This window comes from Molothrus ater, chromosome 8 (assembly GCF_012460135.2).
Source record: "Molothrus ater isolate BHLD 08-10-18 breed brown headed cowbird chromosome 8, BPBGC_Mater_1.1, whole genome shotgun sequence".
In the NCBI taxonomy this organism is placed as follows: domain Eukaryota; kingdom Metazoa; phylum Chordata; class Aves; order Passeriformes; family Icteridae; genus Molothrus; species Molothrus ater.
Window position 1 is genome coordinate 33,564,494 of NC_050485.2, and position 15,828 is coordinate 33,580,321.

The 15,828-nt window shown below is 43.4% G+C and overlaps 2 protein-coding genes across 3 annotated transcripts in view; one reads left to right on the forward strand and one right to left on the reverse strand.

The window, feature by feature from the left end:
- Window positions 1–15,828, forward strand: part of DOCK1 (dedicator of cytokinesis 1) — a 278,548-nt gene that overhangs the window by 111,859 nt on the left and 150,861 nt on the right. The window lies entirely within an intron of this gene.
- INSYN2A (inhibitory synaptic factor 2A) overlaps window positions 1–15,828 on the reverse strand; it is a 40,876-nt gene that overhangs the window by 15,448 nt on the left and 9,600 nt on the right. The window contains 2 exon segments of the mRNA XM_036385306.1: window positions 11,839–12,602; window positions 12,604–12,998. Coding sequence (XP_036241199.1) covers window positions 11,839–12,602; window positions 12,604–12,993 — 1,154 coding nt within the window. The 5' untranslated portion in view covers window positions 12,994–12,998.

Below are 15,828 nucleotides of genomic sequence, written 5' to 3' on the forward strand. Positions count from 1 at the left end.
CTGGGTACCAGGAGAAGGAGAGCAGAGTTCTGGGTGATGATGCTTTCCTTGTGCCATGCAGTGTTTGAGTAAGCTGCTTTTTTTCCTTCCTCCTAAAAACAATGTGGAAAGTATTCCCATGTAGGAGAGAGACCAAAACTTTGTCCTTCGTTAGTAAACCAGTTGTTATTTTTGGTAAAAATCAATTCTTTAAATGTCAAGTCTTTCACAAGGCAAAGTTTCCTACAGAAAATCTGTCGCCTTTTTGTAGAAATGGAAGTTGGCTTTGGCCTGGTGGGGGCTCCCAGGGGTTATTCCTGGATTTTCAGCCTATTTTGGATGTGATTGTTCTGATGTCCACTGAGGAGGAGACACTGCTCCAGAGCTTCACCCTTTTAACCTTAAATCCTCTATTTTCTGTTTGCATCTGGATGTGCAGAGCTTGGGCAGGCCATGGAATGCCAGAACCCCAGACTGGTTTGGGTTGGAAGGGACCTTCAGTCCCACAAAATTCCATGGGCAGGGACACCTCCCACTACCCCAGGGTCCTCCAAGCCCTGTCCAACCTGGCCTCAAAGGTCCTGGAGCAAGGATGGGATGTAGGTGAGCTCAGTTTCTCTGTCTGCATCTCTCCTTGGAAAGGAGATCTCCTCTCCAGTTTTTCACGCATTTTTCCATATTATTTTCAGGAGACTTTCATTTCCTGTCAGGTTAATATTTTTTTTTAGCATTCTGGGTACAACCTGAGCTTAACCTCAATTAACACTCCCAAGTATTAAAATATCATAATGAAGAGCAACCATTTTGCTGACATGGGCTGGCAGGAACTAAGAATAGGCTGCAATTTTCAGAGCAGCCTAAGGGGATTACACTCTCTAAATCCCTGTGAAACACACAATTTGTGCACCTGCTGGAGGCTTTTTTTAAAAAATACCAACTTCAACATCAAAATCTTTGCATTTGTATATTTTTTTTGCTTGTATAAATTAGAGAGACCCTCTTGAGCTGGGAGAGGGAAGCTTAGATCTATGTATGCTGATTTTTTTTTTAAATGGGCATCTATTAAAAACAAAAAAGTCCTAGAGATGATTTAGAAGGATTGATCTATTAGATCTGGAGTCCCCTAATGGCAGGATTTTCCAGAAGTGGCTGTGATGGGTACAGAGCAGCATGATCTTGATGTTCCTCACACTTTTGATGGATTATTACCAGCAAGGAAGATGAACAGACTTCGAGAATTTTTTTTTTGGTTGATGTTTGTTATTTAAATATAGTGAAACAAATGATCTTAGGCAGGCAGTGGGCCTTTGAAGTGTGTTTGATGTGACAGTTCTGGCCTTGCTCAGAGGAAGTGCAGGCCCTGCTTCTCCTCAAGTCCTTGTGTTAATTGGAGTTGTTTTATTATTTCCTAGAGCTGCTGAGAGAACTCATTACACAGCTGGTTAAACCTTCTGATCCCAGAATCCCAGAGCGGTTTGGCTTAGAAAGGAGCTTAAAACCCACCCATGGGAACCCTTCCACCCCCTGCCATGGGAACACCTTCCATAGACCAGGTTGATTTAAGCCCCATCCCACCTGGCCTAACATTGCCCACCTTTACAGGAAAATGCTTTAAAAATCAACAGTTGGACGGAGAACTTCTCAAAATCTTTGTTTCCTACTTTAAAGTATTACAGAACTGATAATTTCAGTCACTGTGCTTCAAGAGAAAATTGGAATTATTGCTACAAACATGATCTGCCTTTTGGCAAAATAAAATGACTCCACTTTGTCACGAGAGCTTTAGTTGTCCTTATGACTTGAGCAAGTCATTTTTCAGCCATGTAAAATGCAGAAAAATCTCTTGTATATCTTCTGCATCTTATTTTAGGTTAAAATAAATCCTGCTTAGCCCTAGAGGTTTATTCTGCCCTAGGAAAGCTTTACCACTTTAGTTCAATGGGAAACTCATACAAATGTATTTGTATATCAGCAAAATCAGGTTTTTAGTGGATGAAAATCTCTAGTTCCTTTAAGAACTTCAGATTCTGCTCCCAAACCAGGTCTGGGCAGGTCTAAACCACCTTGGGCCAGCCTTTGGCCTCCTGTAAGGGTGTTTTGAAAAATCACTTTCAAAGCAGAAAAATTGTTTTAACCTTTTTGCTGCTGTGTTTTCCTGAAGTTGATAATTACCAATTAGCAGTTTGCATTTAGAGAGGGTAAAAATCAGCATGGATGTTGTGCTTTGAGGAATTACCTTGAGGCTCTTCTGGATGCAAACATGGATTTGCTCCATGTGTTTCAGGGTCTGGTGTGCTTGGGTTATTTTTGGTTTCCCTCCTAACTATTTTTTTTATTTTCCATGGTTTTGTTGAGTCTGTTTTTCCTCTTTCCCTCTGTTTTGTTTTCCCACTCAGAGATCACACAGGTCTAAGTGATCCCAGCTTTGTGCTGCTGGCTGGTTTCCTAACTAAGGATTAACTAAACCTTACTGAAAACAGTTTTCCTCTCTCCAAAGCTCATCCCATTCCACCCCCAGCCCTGGACAGGGACAATTTCCACAATCCCAGGCTGCTCCAAACCCCATCCACCCTGACATTCCCACACTGAACACTCTTCTCTCTCTTCTTATTTCGAGGTTGATATTTCTGATCTGGCTTCTGAAAAAAAATCCTTTGCCACGTAGAGAAAGTCAGTGGTGAGATTTTTCAGGCTCTCTCCAAGACAGTGGTTTGTCTTTTGCTGCATCCTGACAGTTGGAAGCAGATGACTAATTTGCCTTTTGAGGTATTTGCACTGTGGGCGTACGGCACGACTCCCACGACAGCAATTCAAGAGCTTTCACCCTGTAAATACATTTTCTATTATACTCTGGTTAGTCAGGGAGTGTTGGGTTTGTTTGTTTTTTTTTTTAATAACTATATATTTTAATAGGACTGTTGGTTTTTTTTTTTAATAAAAAATACAGTGAGGACAAAGAGAATTAAAATGTATTTCAAGTGAAATCACAAAATCTTACAGGAATTAGGTGTGTGCAAGGTCAAACATCTCTCCTGAATATTTGTGCCTTTGTTGTCTCATCGGAAAAACCAGGAGGATAATTAAAATGTCAGCTCCTGGTGTTAATAGCCATTCAGGGAATTTGCTCTGGTGGAGCAGCAGCTGCACTGCTGGTGGGTAATTTTTGGGCCGGGCACTTCCCAGGTTATCTGGAGCACATTCCAGTAGTGAGGCTGAGATGAGCTCTGTCCCTTCATCCCAAATCTCTCCCTGTTGTGGTTTCCCCCCGAGGGAGGATTCAGGACTGAATCTGGGCTTTTTACCTGGATTTGGGGTCGTTGCCTGGAGCCTCCTGAGCCAGCAGCTCATCATCAGATCTGCTGCACCCACCCATCCTTTCCTGCAGCCTCAAGTGTTCCTCTTCCCACTTCCCACTACTCTTACACACCAAAATCCATGGGATTTTATATTTAATTTTGTGTGTGTGACTTTTGGGAGCAGCTGAGGTGATGTGTTAGATGGTGGAAATCCTTGTGCCCTCACAGCTCCTGCTGCTCCCACCCTGAGCTGAGGAGCTCCTACTGCTGAAACACAACCCCTGGGATTCTGCTTGGCTTGGACTTCGGAACTGAGGCTGCTCCCAGGAATCGTTTCTATAAAGGAGGGAAGATGGGAGAAGTCAAAATCTGTGCTATTATTTCATCATTTTGCTGTGATTGAGATTTCAGTGCAAGCTCAAATACCCTTTGTGCATTATATCTCTAAGCCTACATTGGCTTCAAATAATAACTGCATCAGCCAGGCTTGTTTAAAATTCCAAACGTTGTGCAGCAGCATAGAATTAAAAGAGGGAGGAGAATTGCTGGCCACTGCTCCTGGTGTTTGTGAGGAGCCAGTGCTTGGTGTTCCAGGAAGGCCTGGACGTGGCACTCAGGGCTCTGGGCTGGTGACAAGGTGGGGATCAGGCACAGGTTGGACTTGATGGTTTTGGAGGTCTTTTCCCACCTAAATGGTTCTGGGATTCTGTACTTGCAAGAAGCATGGGAAAATGTATGGAGATAAAACCGAAAACCAGCAGGAAGGATCATGGAAGTGCTGAACTCTGCCTGTTGCAGCCTGAGCAGGTCCCAGTACTTTGTGTTTTCTCATTTCCTTGGATAATGGGAATTCGAGGAGAATTCACAGACCAGGAGTGTGGCAGTTGCTTGAGTTTTGTCCACAGTTCCAGGTGCCATCTCTGGGATTTCTTTGGAGCTTGTGTGGATGACAATAAAGTTAACAAATCTCTGATTTATCAAAGAAATGAACTAACTGACTTCAGGTTCAAACATTCCAGAGGGTAAACTTCCTTTCTAATACCAAAATACCTCTGCTGGCCTCCTGAGGAGTTACTGGACCACACAGAGCTGTGGTTTTAAAATGAAAAAAGGTTGATGGACATGGGATAGGAAGTTGTTCCCTGGGATGGGAAGGAATTGTTCCCTGTGAGGCCCTGCCCAGAGAAGCTTTGGCTGCCTCTGGATCCCTAGAAGTGCCCAAGGCCAGGCTGGACAGGGCTTGGAGGGGATAATGGAAGGTGTCCCTGCCCATGGCAGGGGTGGAATGGGATGGTCTTGAAGGTCCTTTCCTACCCAAAGCATTCTGGGATTCTCTGACACTGGAATTGAGGGGAAAAAAATCCCAGTGTTCCCCCATAGAGTTGTGTCTGTCCTCTTCTGGTTGGCTCATGCAGCGAGTAATGGGATAGAGATCATCCCCATCATCATCCTATTAGGAAAAGAAGTCCAAACACAGAAACAGAATTTCAGCTTTCCTTGGAATGACAGGTTTCCTTCCTGGTTGACCTGGAGCACGGATCCCTCATGACATGCAAAGGCCATCACAAAAAGCTCAGAATTGGCCCAGTTTCACTGGAGTGTTTTACTAACTACTGTTTATCGTGGAAAAAATGGTTCCATGGCAGGGAATTGCTCATCCATCTTCAAAGTCCCTCTGTTTGGCAAAGCTCAAAGCAAAAGCTGTAAGAGCTGTGGGACAGTGTGGACAGCTCAGTTTTAGGTGTTTTCAGGTGTGAGTGAGAGCAGTTCCACCAGAGACCCAGCAGTGACCCAGAGGTGGGGTCAGGGAGGATGGACACTCCTCACTTCAGGTTTCCTCAGGCCACAGATCCCAGGATGTGTGAGCTGGGAGGGACCTTAAAGATTATCCCATTCCAAGCCCCAGGTATCTGAATCAAGGTCTCCATCATCTCCCAGTTCTTCACCTTCACTTTCCTAAATGTGCTACTCAGGAGCTTTTTTAAGCCTGTCCCAAATCTGGAACCTGGGGTACCTGGAGCCTCTGCAGTTTAAAAACAAAGCCACCCCCATCTTCAGACAAGTCTTTTTGCTCTTCTTTTTGCCATTTTTCCTCAGTCAGGATAAGAGATAATTGTACCTTTGTGCAAGCACGGGCTCAGAAGGAGGTGTCAATTAGAAATCAGTTGTTTCATCTCCTGGTGAAGGAACAGCAGTGAAAAATTTAACACTCTAAAGCTCATTTTGGTCCCATTTTTACAGGCTCGTGGCTCTGCATTCTGATACTGCCAACAGCCAAACTGCAGTTATTAAAGGATTATTCTAATTGTGCAAACTTCATAATTCCTTACCTTCAATCATTCTCTTTTTAAAAAAAAAACAGACTGATTTAGCAGGGAAACTCTCCTTGCAGGTGTGTGATTTGGGCAGCTTGGTGACTTCCCATTGGGAAGCTTCTGATCCATGCTAATTCCTATGGATATGTTTAGCAATAATATTGTTTGCTTACAGGTTTTTTTTTAGTCTTTCATTAATAGACTCCATCAGTTTTTTCCAGATTTGAATTGTGGGGATTTGCTTTTATTGGCCTTTGTGTCCCTGCAGCCAATCTGCTGGAGAAGTCCTGAACCTTAATTTCACTTTGAAGCTGCTGATCCTGGGCTGGAACAGGGAGGTGTGGTGGGGAATGACATTTCTTCTTGGTTTTAAAGTCCAGTGAATAGCAACCAGATAGAAATCAAATTATTTTTCTCAGTAGTTCAAATACATTTCCATTAAATTCTGCCCATACAGTATATGCAGATAAAAAGCTGGACTATATTAGCAAAATAAGTTCTATTTTCTGAGATTCAGAACATTCCTAGTGGCATTTTGGGGGGAGAAAACAGAGCATTAATACCAAGTAACTTTGCTAAAAAGATTATTTCTTTTTTCTAATGTTTATTCCACCTTCTGGTTGCTGTTAAGTGTTCACTTTTCCCTTTTTTTCCCCCCTTATTTCCTTGCTGAAAGCCTCCCACCACCGTATTCCTCACAAAGGATTGATAGAAAGTGGCTCTGACAGCAGGGTTATTGAAGAGCTCTCTATCTGCAATGTAGTAGTACCCAGAAACTCTGAATTATTACACATTAATGTTCCAGGATGTCTGGGAACTGGGAGACTTTGCCCCTTTTTATCCACTCTGCCAATCTGATCTGAAACTTGGATTATCAGCCCCAGAATAAATGTGTCCAGCTCGAATGAAAAATCCTATCAAAAATATAAATCTCATCCCTGTGAAATGGTGTGCTCTGAGATACTCCTGGTACCTGCCTTTGGACATCCAACTCCAGACAGGTGTTAGGGAGCTAATTCAGAAAAAAAAAAAGGAATTTGAAGTTAAAAACAATTGGAATTTGAGGTTAAATTAAAATTGAAGTTTAAAAATGGAATTTGATGTTAAAAAGAAATGGAGTTTGAGGTTAAAAATAAATGGAAGTTGATGTTAAAAAAAACAGAATTTGAGGTTAAAAAAATAGAGTTTGAGGTTAAAGAAAAAAGGAATTTGAGGTTAAACCTTAGGTGATGATGGATTTTTTACCTTCAGTGATAGTGGATATTTCAGTGGCACTCTTATATCATCAGCTTTCATTGGTTGGTTGGTTTGGGATTTTTTTATGTAAGAGAATTTTAGATAAGAGGGGTCAAGGGGATCCCATGGACTGGCAGCAGATACTGGAATAACCTCCATGGGATTTTGGGATATAACGGAATAGTTCCAGTGCTGAGGTGTCAGTGTGGGCCTGCTCTGCTCCAGCTGTGCTTGGGGGAGCATGAAAGGGCTGGTTCAGAGCTTGGAAAACCAAATTTCTTATGTTGAGGGCAGGTAAATGAACCTTTGGTGTCTTTGTACTGCTCCTGCTTTGGGTTGAGTGAGCAGCACTCAACCATCACTGGCCCAAGGATCACAAGGTCCGCAAAACTCTGATTTGTGCAAAATTACTCCTTTTCCTTGGCTAAGGAAGGTGCATCCAAAGAGATCCCCTGGCTCTGCCTCAGGAAGGTGAAATATTACATTTTCCGAGGTGTTTGGGAATGACCTGTAAATGATGCAAAAATAAAAAAAATAAAAAGTAAAAAATACAAAAAAAAAAAATACAGCAGCTTCAGAGAAAGAAAGGAGGAAAGAGTTGAGGAAGTGGTTTTGGGGATAATGAAATGAGTGTGACCATTTCAGAGATGATTCCAGGCAGAATGGATGGATGTAAAAAGGTCACAGCAGGAAATAAAGGCACTCATCACAGTCCTCATCCCAAGCTGTTCTTACAGTGTCCCAAAACCTGCAGTCACTCAGAATATGACACAATTTGTGCATCCCAGATGCAATTTGCTCTATTCTTTCTGCTTTTCATGTATTTATTTCTAGTGAGCTGTCTTTTGTAGTTAAGCTTATCTGTTGTGTCCCTCCATTTCCAGGTTTTCTCTTAGAAATGATCCCGTTAAACCTTCCCTTTGCCAGGGCTGTAATTGAAAAAAAAAGCAAAACAAAGCCATTGAGGGGGGAAATCCCAACCCAAGCCCTGTGCTGTCATTCCTGCAGCTCACACATCACTCCCAAGGGCTGTGCTTTCAGAGGCTCTGCTCTTGTGAACTCTTTTAAGCTTCCTTTTCTCCAGTGTGAAATAAGGACCTCCAGTCTGGAAGGTGAGGGGTTGGAGGTTGTTCCTGCCTTGATTTGCTCTGTCTCCTTGGTCTGCTCTGAAGAGCAGGGCTGGGAGCAGAGCAAACAACCCAGGCAATAATTGCTTTGGCTCCCTGACTTGGATTTGCCACCTCTGCTGAGCAGGAGGATCAGTTTGGGTGACCTTGAGGGCCATTGCTGGCAGTGCTGCTCAGGCAGCACTGGGTGAGGATGCTCCCTGCTCTCCTCTTCTCTTGGGTGCAAACCTCCATCCAGACACACAATATGGGCTTATTTTCTGCTCAGAAATGAGAATGTGAGGCACAAAATTCCCTTAGTCATTGACAAACATGTGTGATGACATTTAAATTCCATCCATGACAACGTCTTCGAAGGAGTTTGTTGAGAGCTCTTTAAATTCCTGAACCACTGCTGACTAATAGAGGAATGCAAATTAGCTCTGAAACAGGTTCATTTAACTCTTGTCTGGTGTGTAGCATTTGGCCTGGCAGAGTCAAAATACTGTGACTTGTTTTTGTGTGGCAAATTGAGCAGTTTGTTTATTAAAATTGCTGATTTATTGTATAATGAGGAGGGCCCAGATTACTGTTCCTTCCATGGGAAGGATTTAAAGGGCAGGTCACTGCTGTTCTCCAGCAGCAAAGTAATTCTGATTATGTGCTCATCTTCTGTTCTGTATTTCACAGATCTTTGTTAGCCAGGTTTTAGAATGATTAACTTGCATTGTGCTTGCAGTCCCGTCAGCCTTAGTGATGCTCCACACATTTGGCTTCCTAAATTCTCCCTCTGAATGCAGGCAAATATGTCTGTAAAGTGAGATCACTGATGATTTATCAGAATAAAACTGGAGCATAAAGCTGGGTTTGTGTTTTAAAGCTGCACCCTGCATCATGTAATATTCAATGGTTTTTTTTAACTCTGAGCTGGGACTCTTAATTGAAGCTGCAGCTCTGCACTTCCTTCATGCATGACTTAAGGCATCCAGCAATGTTTGCTGGGATGTAATTTGCTTTTTTTTGTAGAAGCTTCCACACAGAGAGGTAGAACAGCCATTTTGCCAAGGATTTAGTAAATAACGATGCACATAACACAGAATTTTAATAATGTCCTTTGAAACTGGGAGGGAGATCACAGTTTCTGTGTTTCTCCTCCTGCTCCAATAGCTTTCCCCTTCCCTTGGAGCAGAGTTGAGTGCTGGCTGTTGTTGCTAATTGCAGATGATGGAGCACTGACATTTTCAAAAGCACACATAGATGATAGGCACCCAAAGGATGAGACTGCTGCCTTCAGAGATGCTGCTACAGTTCTGCTGGCATCGACTCACTTAGTGATGAATTGCAGTAATAGCAGTTCAGGACCTACAGCATATTAGTGAAAATGAATCCACTGAGCACCAGTCCCATGGCACTGCAACAGCACTTAAAGAACACTGATTTCCTTAAAGGCAGAAAAATCTGATTAAGAAATTTACTTGGGGCTTTGTTTTTTGCTTTTGGTGGCTTTTTTTCCTTCATATTTTTTTCCTTTCCCAGCAGTGTGTTATTTGTATTTGTTTCTTGTAGTGTGTTATTCTAAGGAATTTAATGTACATCAGAAAAGCAGGTGAGTTCCATAAGTACAAAACATCTCTTGCTGCTCTAGCAGATGGAAGATGCTACAGTAAACAGCAGAACTGCTTTAATTTCTTTATCTAAACTGACCTAAAACCTGGTTACAACAGGAAAAAAGCTCAACATGCTGGCACTGAGGAGATATGTAACAGTTTACACAGGGTCTGTAGCAAAGATGGTGTCGGATGAATGCAGCAATTGGCAAGAATTACTCTAATAAAAGGATGGGGCAGCCTATTATTGCAGGAGTTGTGTAATTTGAGGGAGCTGGGGATAAAGACAGGCTTTGTGTTAATGATGTGTTGGTGTTTGCAGGGGAACAGAGTGTTCTCCCAGCTCTGGAGAGAGGCATCGCTGCGGAAGGTCCCGAGCACAAAGCTGTGCAGTCTCCTTCCAAATCATCCACAGCCACAAAATCAGAAGGGTCTGGAATGCAGGGACCTGAAACTGTGCAAGTGTGCATCTCCCTCCTTCTCCTTCCCTGCCCATCCTGACACCCTGCATGCCCAGCAGGGAGGGAGCAGGTCTGGGATGTGTCTGGGGCACGTGCAGGAGCAGCTGGAGGTGGCTCCGAGTGTGAACCTATTGAATAGGCTCTTCCTGGTCAGATGGAGTCTTGGAAACTCCAGCACATGAGTCTAAGAGGCTGTAAAGATATTCTAAACTGGGATTTATGGATAATTTCACCATTTTAGAGCTAATACAGCTTAGTTGGGGTGACAGCTGCAGAGGAATTATCTGAAGACAATCCTGGATAGTTTGGCCAAGATCTGTTTTGTGCCAAGTACTCCTAACATTGGCTGCAGTAACAGCTCTGCTCTGTCAGGGCAATAAAAAGTCTGTGTTTGTTGCACCTGTGGCTGTGCTGTCTTTGGGAAGGGATAAAATCTGGATATGTAATTGTGTGGGGGAAGCAGAGTATTTATAGCAGGTGGCTCTGATGTGGGTGTTTGTGCACTCAGGGTTCTCGACGAGCGGGTGATGAGTTATGATGATGAAATAGTTTTCTGTATTTTGTGATTGGAAAAGCAGCTTGGCACTTCTTGCCAAAGCTCCTGCAGTTTCTTGAAGTTAAGAAAATCAGGGGAGTTTTTTTAAAAATAATAATTTAAAAAAAATTTAATTATAGAATTGTTTTGGTTGGAGAAGATCTTTAAGATCATTGAAACCTGTGTGGCTTTCAGGTGGGCAAAGAAATGTCCCAGTCTGATTATCCAGGACTTGATATTGATAATTGATAAGGATATAAATAATAATATAACCAGCTGTAAAATAAACTAACAACCCAACAGCTGTGTTGATAGCATGGTCCAACTAAGATGACTTTTTAATGCCAGACGTATTGAGTTTAAGGATTCACACGATTCCTACATTCCTAAGGAAATTTAAATTAAAGATGTACCTTTCTGACTCAAACAAAAGCAGGTGCTGCTTTTGTAGAATGAGCTGCTGTTTTTTTAATTTTAAAGTCCTGATCACTTCTGGCAAATTATTATTTAACTACAGAAGTATTTCAAAACACGCAAACAGCACACATATATTTTGAGGTATGTTCACTGAATAATGATGAGGGAACTAAGGGGAGTCAGTCTGCAAAATATTGGTTAAGGTGATAAAAGATGGGTTGAACTGTCCAGGTAAAGACTAAAGGTTGTACCGAGTTACAGTTCAGTACTTAAAATGCCTTATGGGTTAATTTAAATAATGAAAGCTAGGGTTAAACACAATTTTGTTTCTTTCTGCTTGGGTTTGTCATGTTTAGGGCTGTGTGAAAGTTATAAAGAAGACTTTGATATTCAAAGTTTTCATTTCATTTCCTTCTGATAAAAATACCATGAAAAATTCAGGTGAAAGGAAACCAGACGAGATTCATATGCCATTAAGGGAATTACACTGGGAGTTGTAATAATATCCCTTAATCTTAAAAAGGTAAGTCTCTTACAGAATTAAGGTTTTGCTGCTGCTTTTCATGCCGTGTGAGGAATTACGGCTAATGCAAGTTGCTGATGTGAAAACATCCTCACTAATCCTGTTTGGAGAGCGGCTCGTTCTGTGCTCCTTAGAAAAGGCACAGGAAGATGTATTATGGGCCCTTCGTTAAATAATTACTTAATTACACCCTGGGACTGGCAGATAGCAATCTGAATGCTGCTGGCAGGTTTCTCCTAAAGCAGCAAAAGTCCGTGTGAGGAGCGCCACGTGCATAGCAGCAGGGACGCGTTGGCATCAGCAAACTCAAGGTCGAAAAGACATTTCAATCAGCTCATACTCATTAAAAAGGCTTCTACTCACCCTTCCCTGTGAGCTTCTCCCTTCTCTAGCTCCTGTATAACACCCAACAGCACTTTGATGGTCTCCTGACTAGAGCTGATCAGGTTCTCCATCATCTGAAGCTGCGCTTTCAAGTCCACAACTTCGGTGTGAGGCACGATTTGTTGGCATTCCTGGCTCACGGCCACGGCCGTCCGGCAGGGCTGGCTCTCCTCCATGGGCGCCACGTTGACCTGCAGGCTCTGGTCACTACATTCAGGGGCCGGGCACTGCGCCCGCGCCGCGCACGCTCGGGCATCTCCGGCCGGGGGCTGCACCCCGTTCAGCTGCACCATCCTCCTGTCCTCCTCCTCAGGGCACGGCCCCCAGTCGCCCAGGCCGGGCAGGTCGGGCTGCGAGGCCGGCAGGTAAACTGTGGCCACTTCAGTCTTGAAGACCCTCCCGTGGAGGGGCTGGGCGGCCTCGTCGCTCCCCAGCTGCGCCGCCGCCGCTCTGCCCCGGCCGGGCGGCCGCGCCGGCTCCTCCTCGCTGGGCTCGGCCAAGTTGGGTGGAGGAGGACGAGGCTCTTTGGGAGAGCTGTGCAAACTGCTGCTTTTCCAGGCTTCGGCGCCGTTGTCGTGCGCGGCGCGCTCGGAGATGTGGGAGATGAATTCGGCCGTCTGCAGGCTGCCGGCCTTCCTGCCCCAGGCCGCGGCCTCGCCCGGGCCCCGGCCCTCCCTGTCCTTCACCTCGATCAGGAACCCGTTGTTCTCACTCGGTAACGTGTCCACAGGTCGCGGCGCTTTTCAGAATATTCCCTTTTTTCCGGTCCAGAGGGAAGGTCTGGTAGCACTTTTTGAGATCAGGGGAAGTCTGGACTCCTGTGCTCTTGGTGACGTTGGGGATGGACCTGCGGGCGGGCACCGTCATGTACTTGCGATAGGCCGTCTTGTAGGAGATGGCCTTGGCCTCCCTCTTGTCGGGGTCCTGCGTGGAGGAGGTGGAGAGCTGCTTGTCCCTCTGCTCGTTCTGGGCCTCGCAGATATCCTTAAACCTCACCTGGAGGGCTTTGTTCCGTTTCTTGATCTGCCGGTTGGGATCCAGCGCGTATTTCATCTCCAGCGCCAGGGAAGCCGCGGGCTCGACGTCGCTGTCCGAGGCAGTGAGTAAGCATTTGCTGGGCTCCTTACTCACCATGATGCCTGCAGCCAAAAACAGTGCAAAAAGCTTCATGTTACAACAAAAATGTTACTTTTTCCCCTGAGGTTTCTGCAATATTTAAGCCACGTTCCTGTGATCCCACTGAAATGGATGTGACTCGCGACCGATGCGCTCGATTCCGTCGAGTCACAGCCCTTGGTGATTTTCTAGAGATTTGTATCTTAATAATGTTTTCTCTCGATCTGCTGTGAATACCTGCTCCTCAGAAAGGAGGTTTCCTGGTGCCAGAAGTTTTTTCACAACTATTTTCCCAGGATAGGACAGTGGCTGTCATGACAGGGCTTCCCAGGAAGCAATTTCCTTCAGGAATATGTGCTCCCAGGGAGCCAGTCCTCTGAATTTCTCTGATAGTTAGTAAAAACTACAGGGAAATTGAAAACCAAGTGTCTTTGTCCAAGTGAAGAAAAGTTGAGACCTCTGCCCACCCTTAATTCTATTTTAATGCAAATATTTAGAAGCAATAAATGTCCAACTGGCAATATTTTTCGTGTGCTTGCTTACCAAACACATTTCTGCTGTGTAATGTATTCAGCGTTCTTTGCAAGGAGTTAGTTGGTCGTTAGAGGTGTCATTATCTGGATTTTTATAAAACTAAATACAGATTAATTATTATTAGCAACTTGTTGGTAGTGCTGGGTGTGTAAAATTTATGAATTAGTGAAGTTTTGGAGGAAGTCAGCAGTGCATCAATTAAGGTTTTGCTTCAAATGCAAAACAACTCATCCGTTCCTAGAAGCAGTAATGTGCCTTTATGATACAGCTGCTTGTCCCAAAAAATCCTAAAGCACTAAAAACCTCCAAACCTGTGATGAATCACAGAAATTACTTAATCTGCCATTGAAATATAAGCTCCTCCTCAAGGAGTAGAAGATGCCAACTGCTTAATACAGCATTTACCCAAAAAAACCCCAAACCCCAGTGGTTGTACAGATCATAGGAGATCTGGAGTAGCTGCATAATTAAGATTTCATTTTTACACCTCATTTGAAGTTGTAATTTTTACTTTCCTGTTGTGCAAATTTCTCCCTGAGACTTGCTGAATTACCAAATTCCCACTTAATCCAAACATTCTGCATATATCTCCTGCTGAAACCCTCAGAGGGACTTGGGAGTATAATGTAAAACAAGTAAAGGGACTTTCAGGTGTACTTGAAATATGTTTTTAATTAAAATTCCTTTGTCTATTTAATAAAATACGTGAAACTCTTGAAGAGTTAAGTGCCATAATAGCATCTGTTTTAGAAAGCCAACTCAGGGGCACAAGGGAATGAATCCTTGACTAGTCTATATTTAAAGTAAGAAAGCTTAATGGGGAAATAATTTTCAGTGGAAAACTGAATGTTTATGAGGCTTAAAAGTAAAAGTAACACTTCCCTAAAGACACACACAGATGTGCATGGCACAGAGTCCAAGGTTGGACTTCTGGGTCAAAAATCCCATGAAAACACGTCATTACTTAACGTTTTTTTCATGTTTAAATTCCCTGGCCCTGGTAATTTGTGAAGAGGGAACTGAAATATTCCAGAATCCCCCTAGTTTGCCTTTTTCTGTCTGACTTGTGATGCTCAGGGAGTGGTGAGGGAGCAGCAGTCGTTGGAGAAGGGGAAGAAGTTTTTCTGTGACTCTGATGTAGTGCAAAGTCTGTAGAAGAAGCAAAAAGAAGAGAAAATTCAGGACAAAACCACTCAAATAATGGAATCTGAGATTGCCAGATCCCAGTTTTCAACTGGTCATTTTATACATAGAAGCCAGTGATCTGATACCAAGGTGACCAAGTCCCCGTTTTGGAGGAAAAGAGAGAATAAAATGGAAATTCTAAGGGGGAGTCTAAAGATAAAAGCAGAGTAGGGGGTGAGATCAGTTATCCCCGTGCCCTTAACACATGAGGGGCAGATTTTGAGGGGAATAAATCAGCTACATTTGAATGTCAGGAATTTTCTGTTCCAGTTGAGTTGGTCGTAGGGGAGCATCAGTGTCCTGTCCTGGCTGCTTCTGGGCTGTGTTTTAATTGTAATTGTGTTTGTGAGTGCCTTTATCTGAGGGCCATTTGCAAACAGAGCAGGTAGGGCCATCCATCTTTTTGTCTACCTAGGGCTGGAATTTGGGAAGTTTTAATGGAAAAAGTGCTGGCTAAGATACAAACCCAGTCCTTTAGCTTGCAGCTGGACCACATAAAAATCTATTGTAAAACTGCTGTCAAACGCCAAACCTCTGCACTTCAGAACTACTGGGAGCAAATTTTCCACAACAGTCTGGTAAATGAATGAGTTGACAAAAAAAAAAATCTAAATACAAGAGCATAACAGCCATTACAGCCATTAGTTCCAAATCTGCCAGTGGGAGTTTCTGAGCTCCCAAGAAATAGTGGCAAAAATGAAATCCTGCATTCACAAAGATCTGAAATATTCAGTAATTGTGTCTGAAAAAGCCATGTTTTTACCCAAAAAGGCTACAAAAATTGGCTGTTAGCTCTGAAAGTCACCATCTCTTAGCATTCCTTGGAGATGTCAAAGTGAGTTTTTGGGCACTTGGTTATTTGACAGCAGGATCCATTAACATGCAATTTATTTTCAAGTATTGGCTTGATATTTCTTTAGTGTCTGTGATCTGTCTCAATTTTCAGATTATTTTACCTCCCACTTGAATCCCATCATTTGTGGGGGCTGGGTTTGTTTGGGATGATTTCCCATGGAATTCATGGAGTCCACAGCCCAGCTGAAACCAAGAGTCTGGAGATATCCTCCAGAGCAGATAAATGGGGAGCTTCATTCTGCAGTTAATTTTGAAAATGTCTTTAATAGCCAATAAATT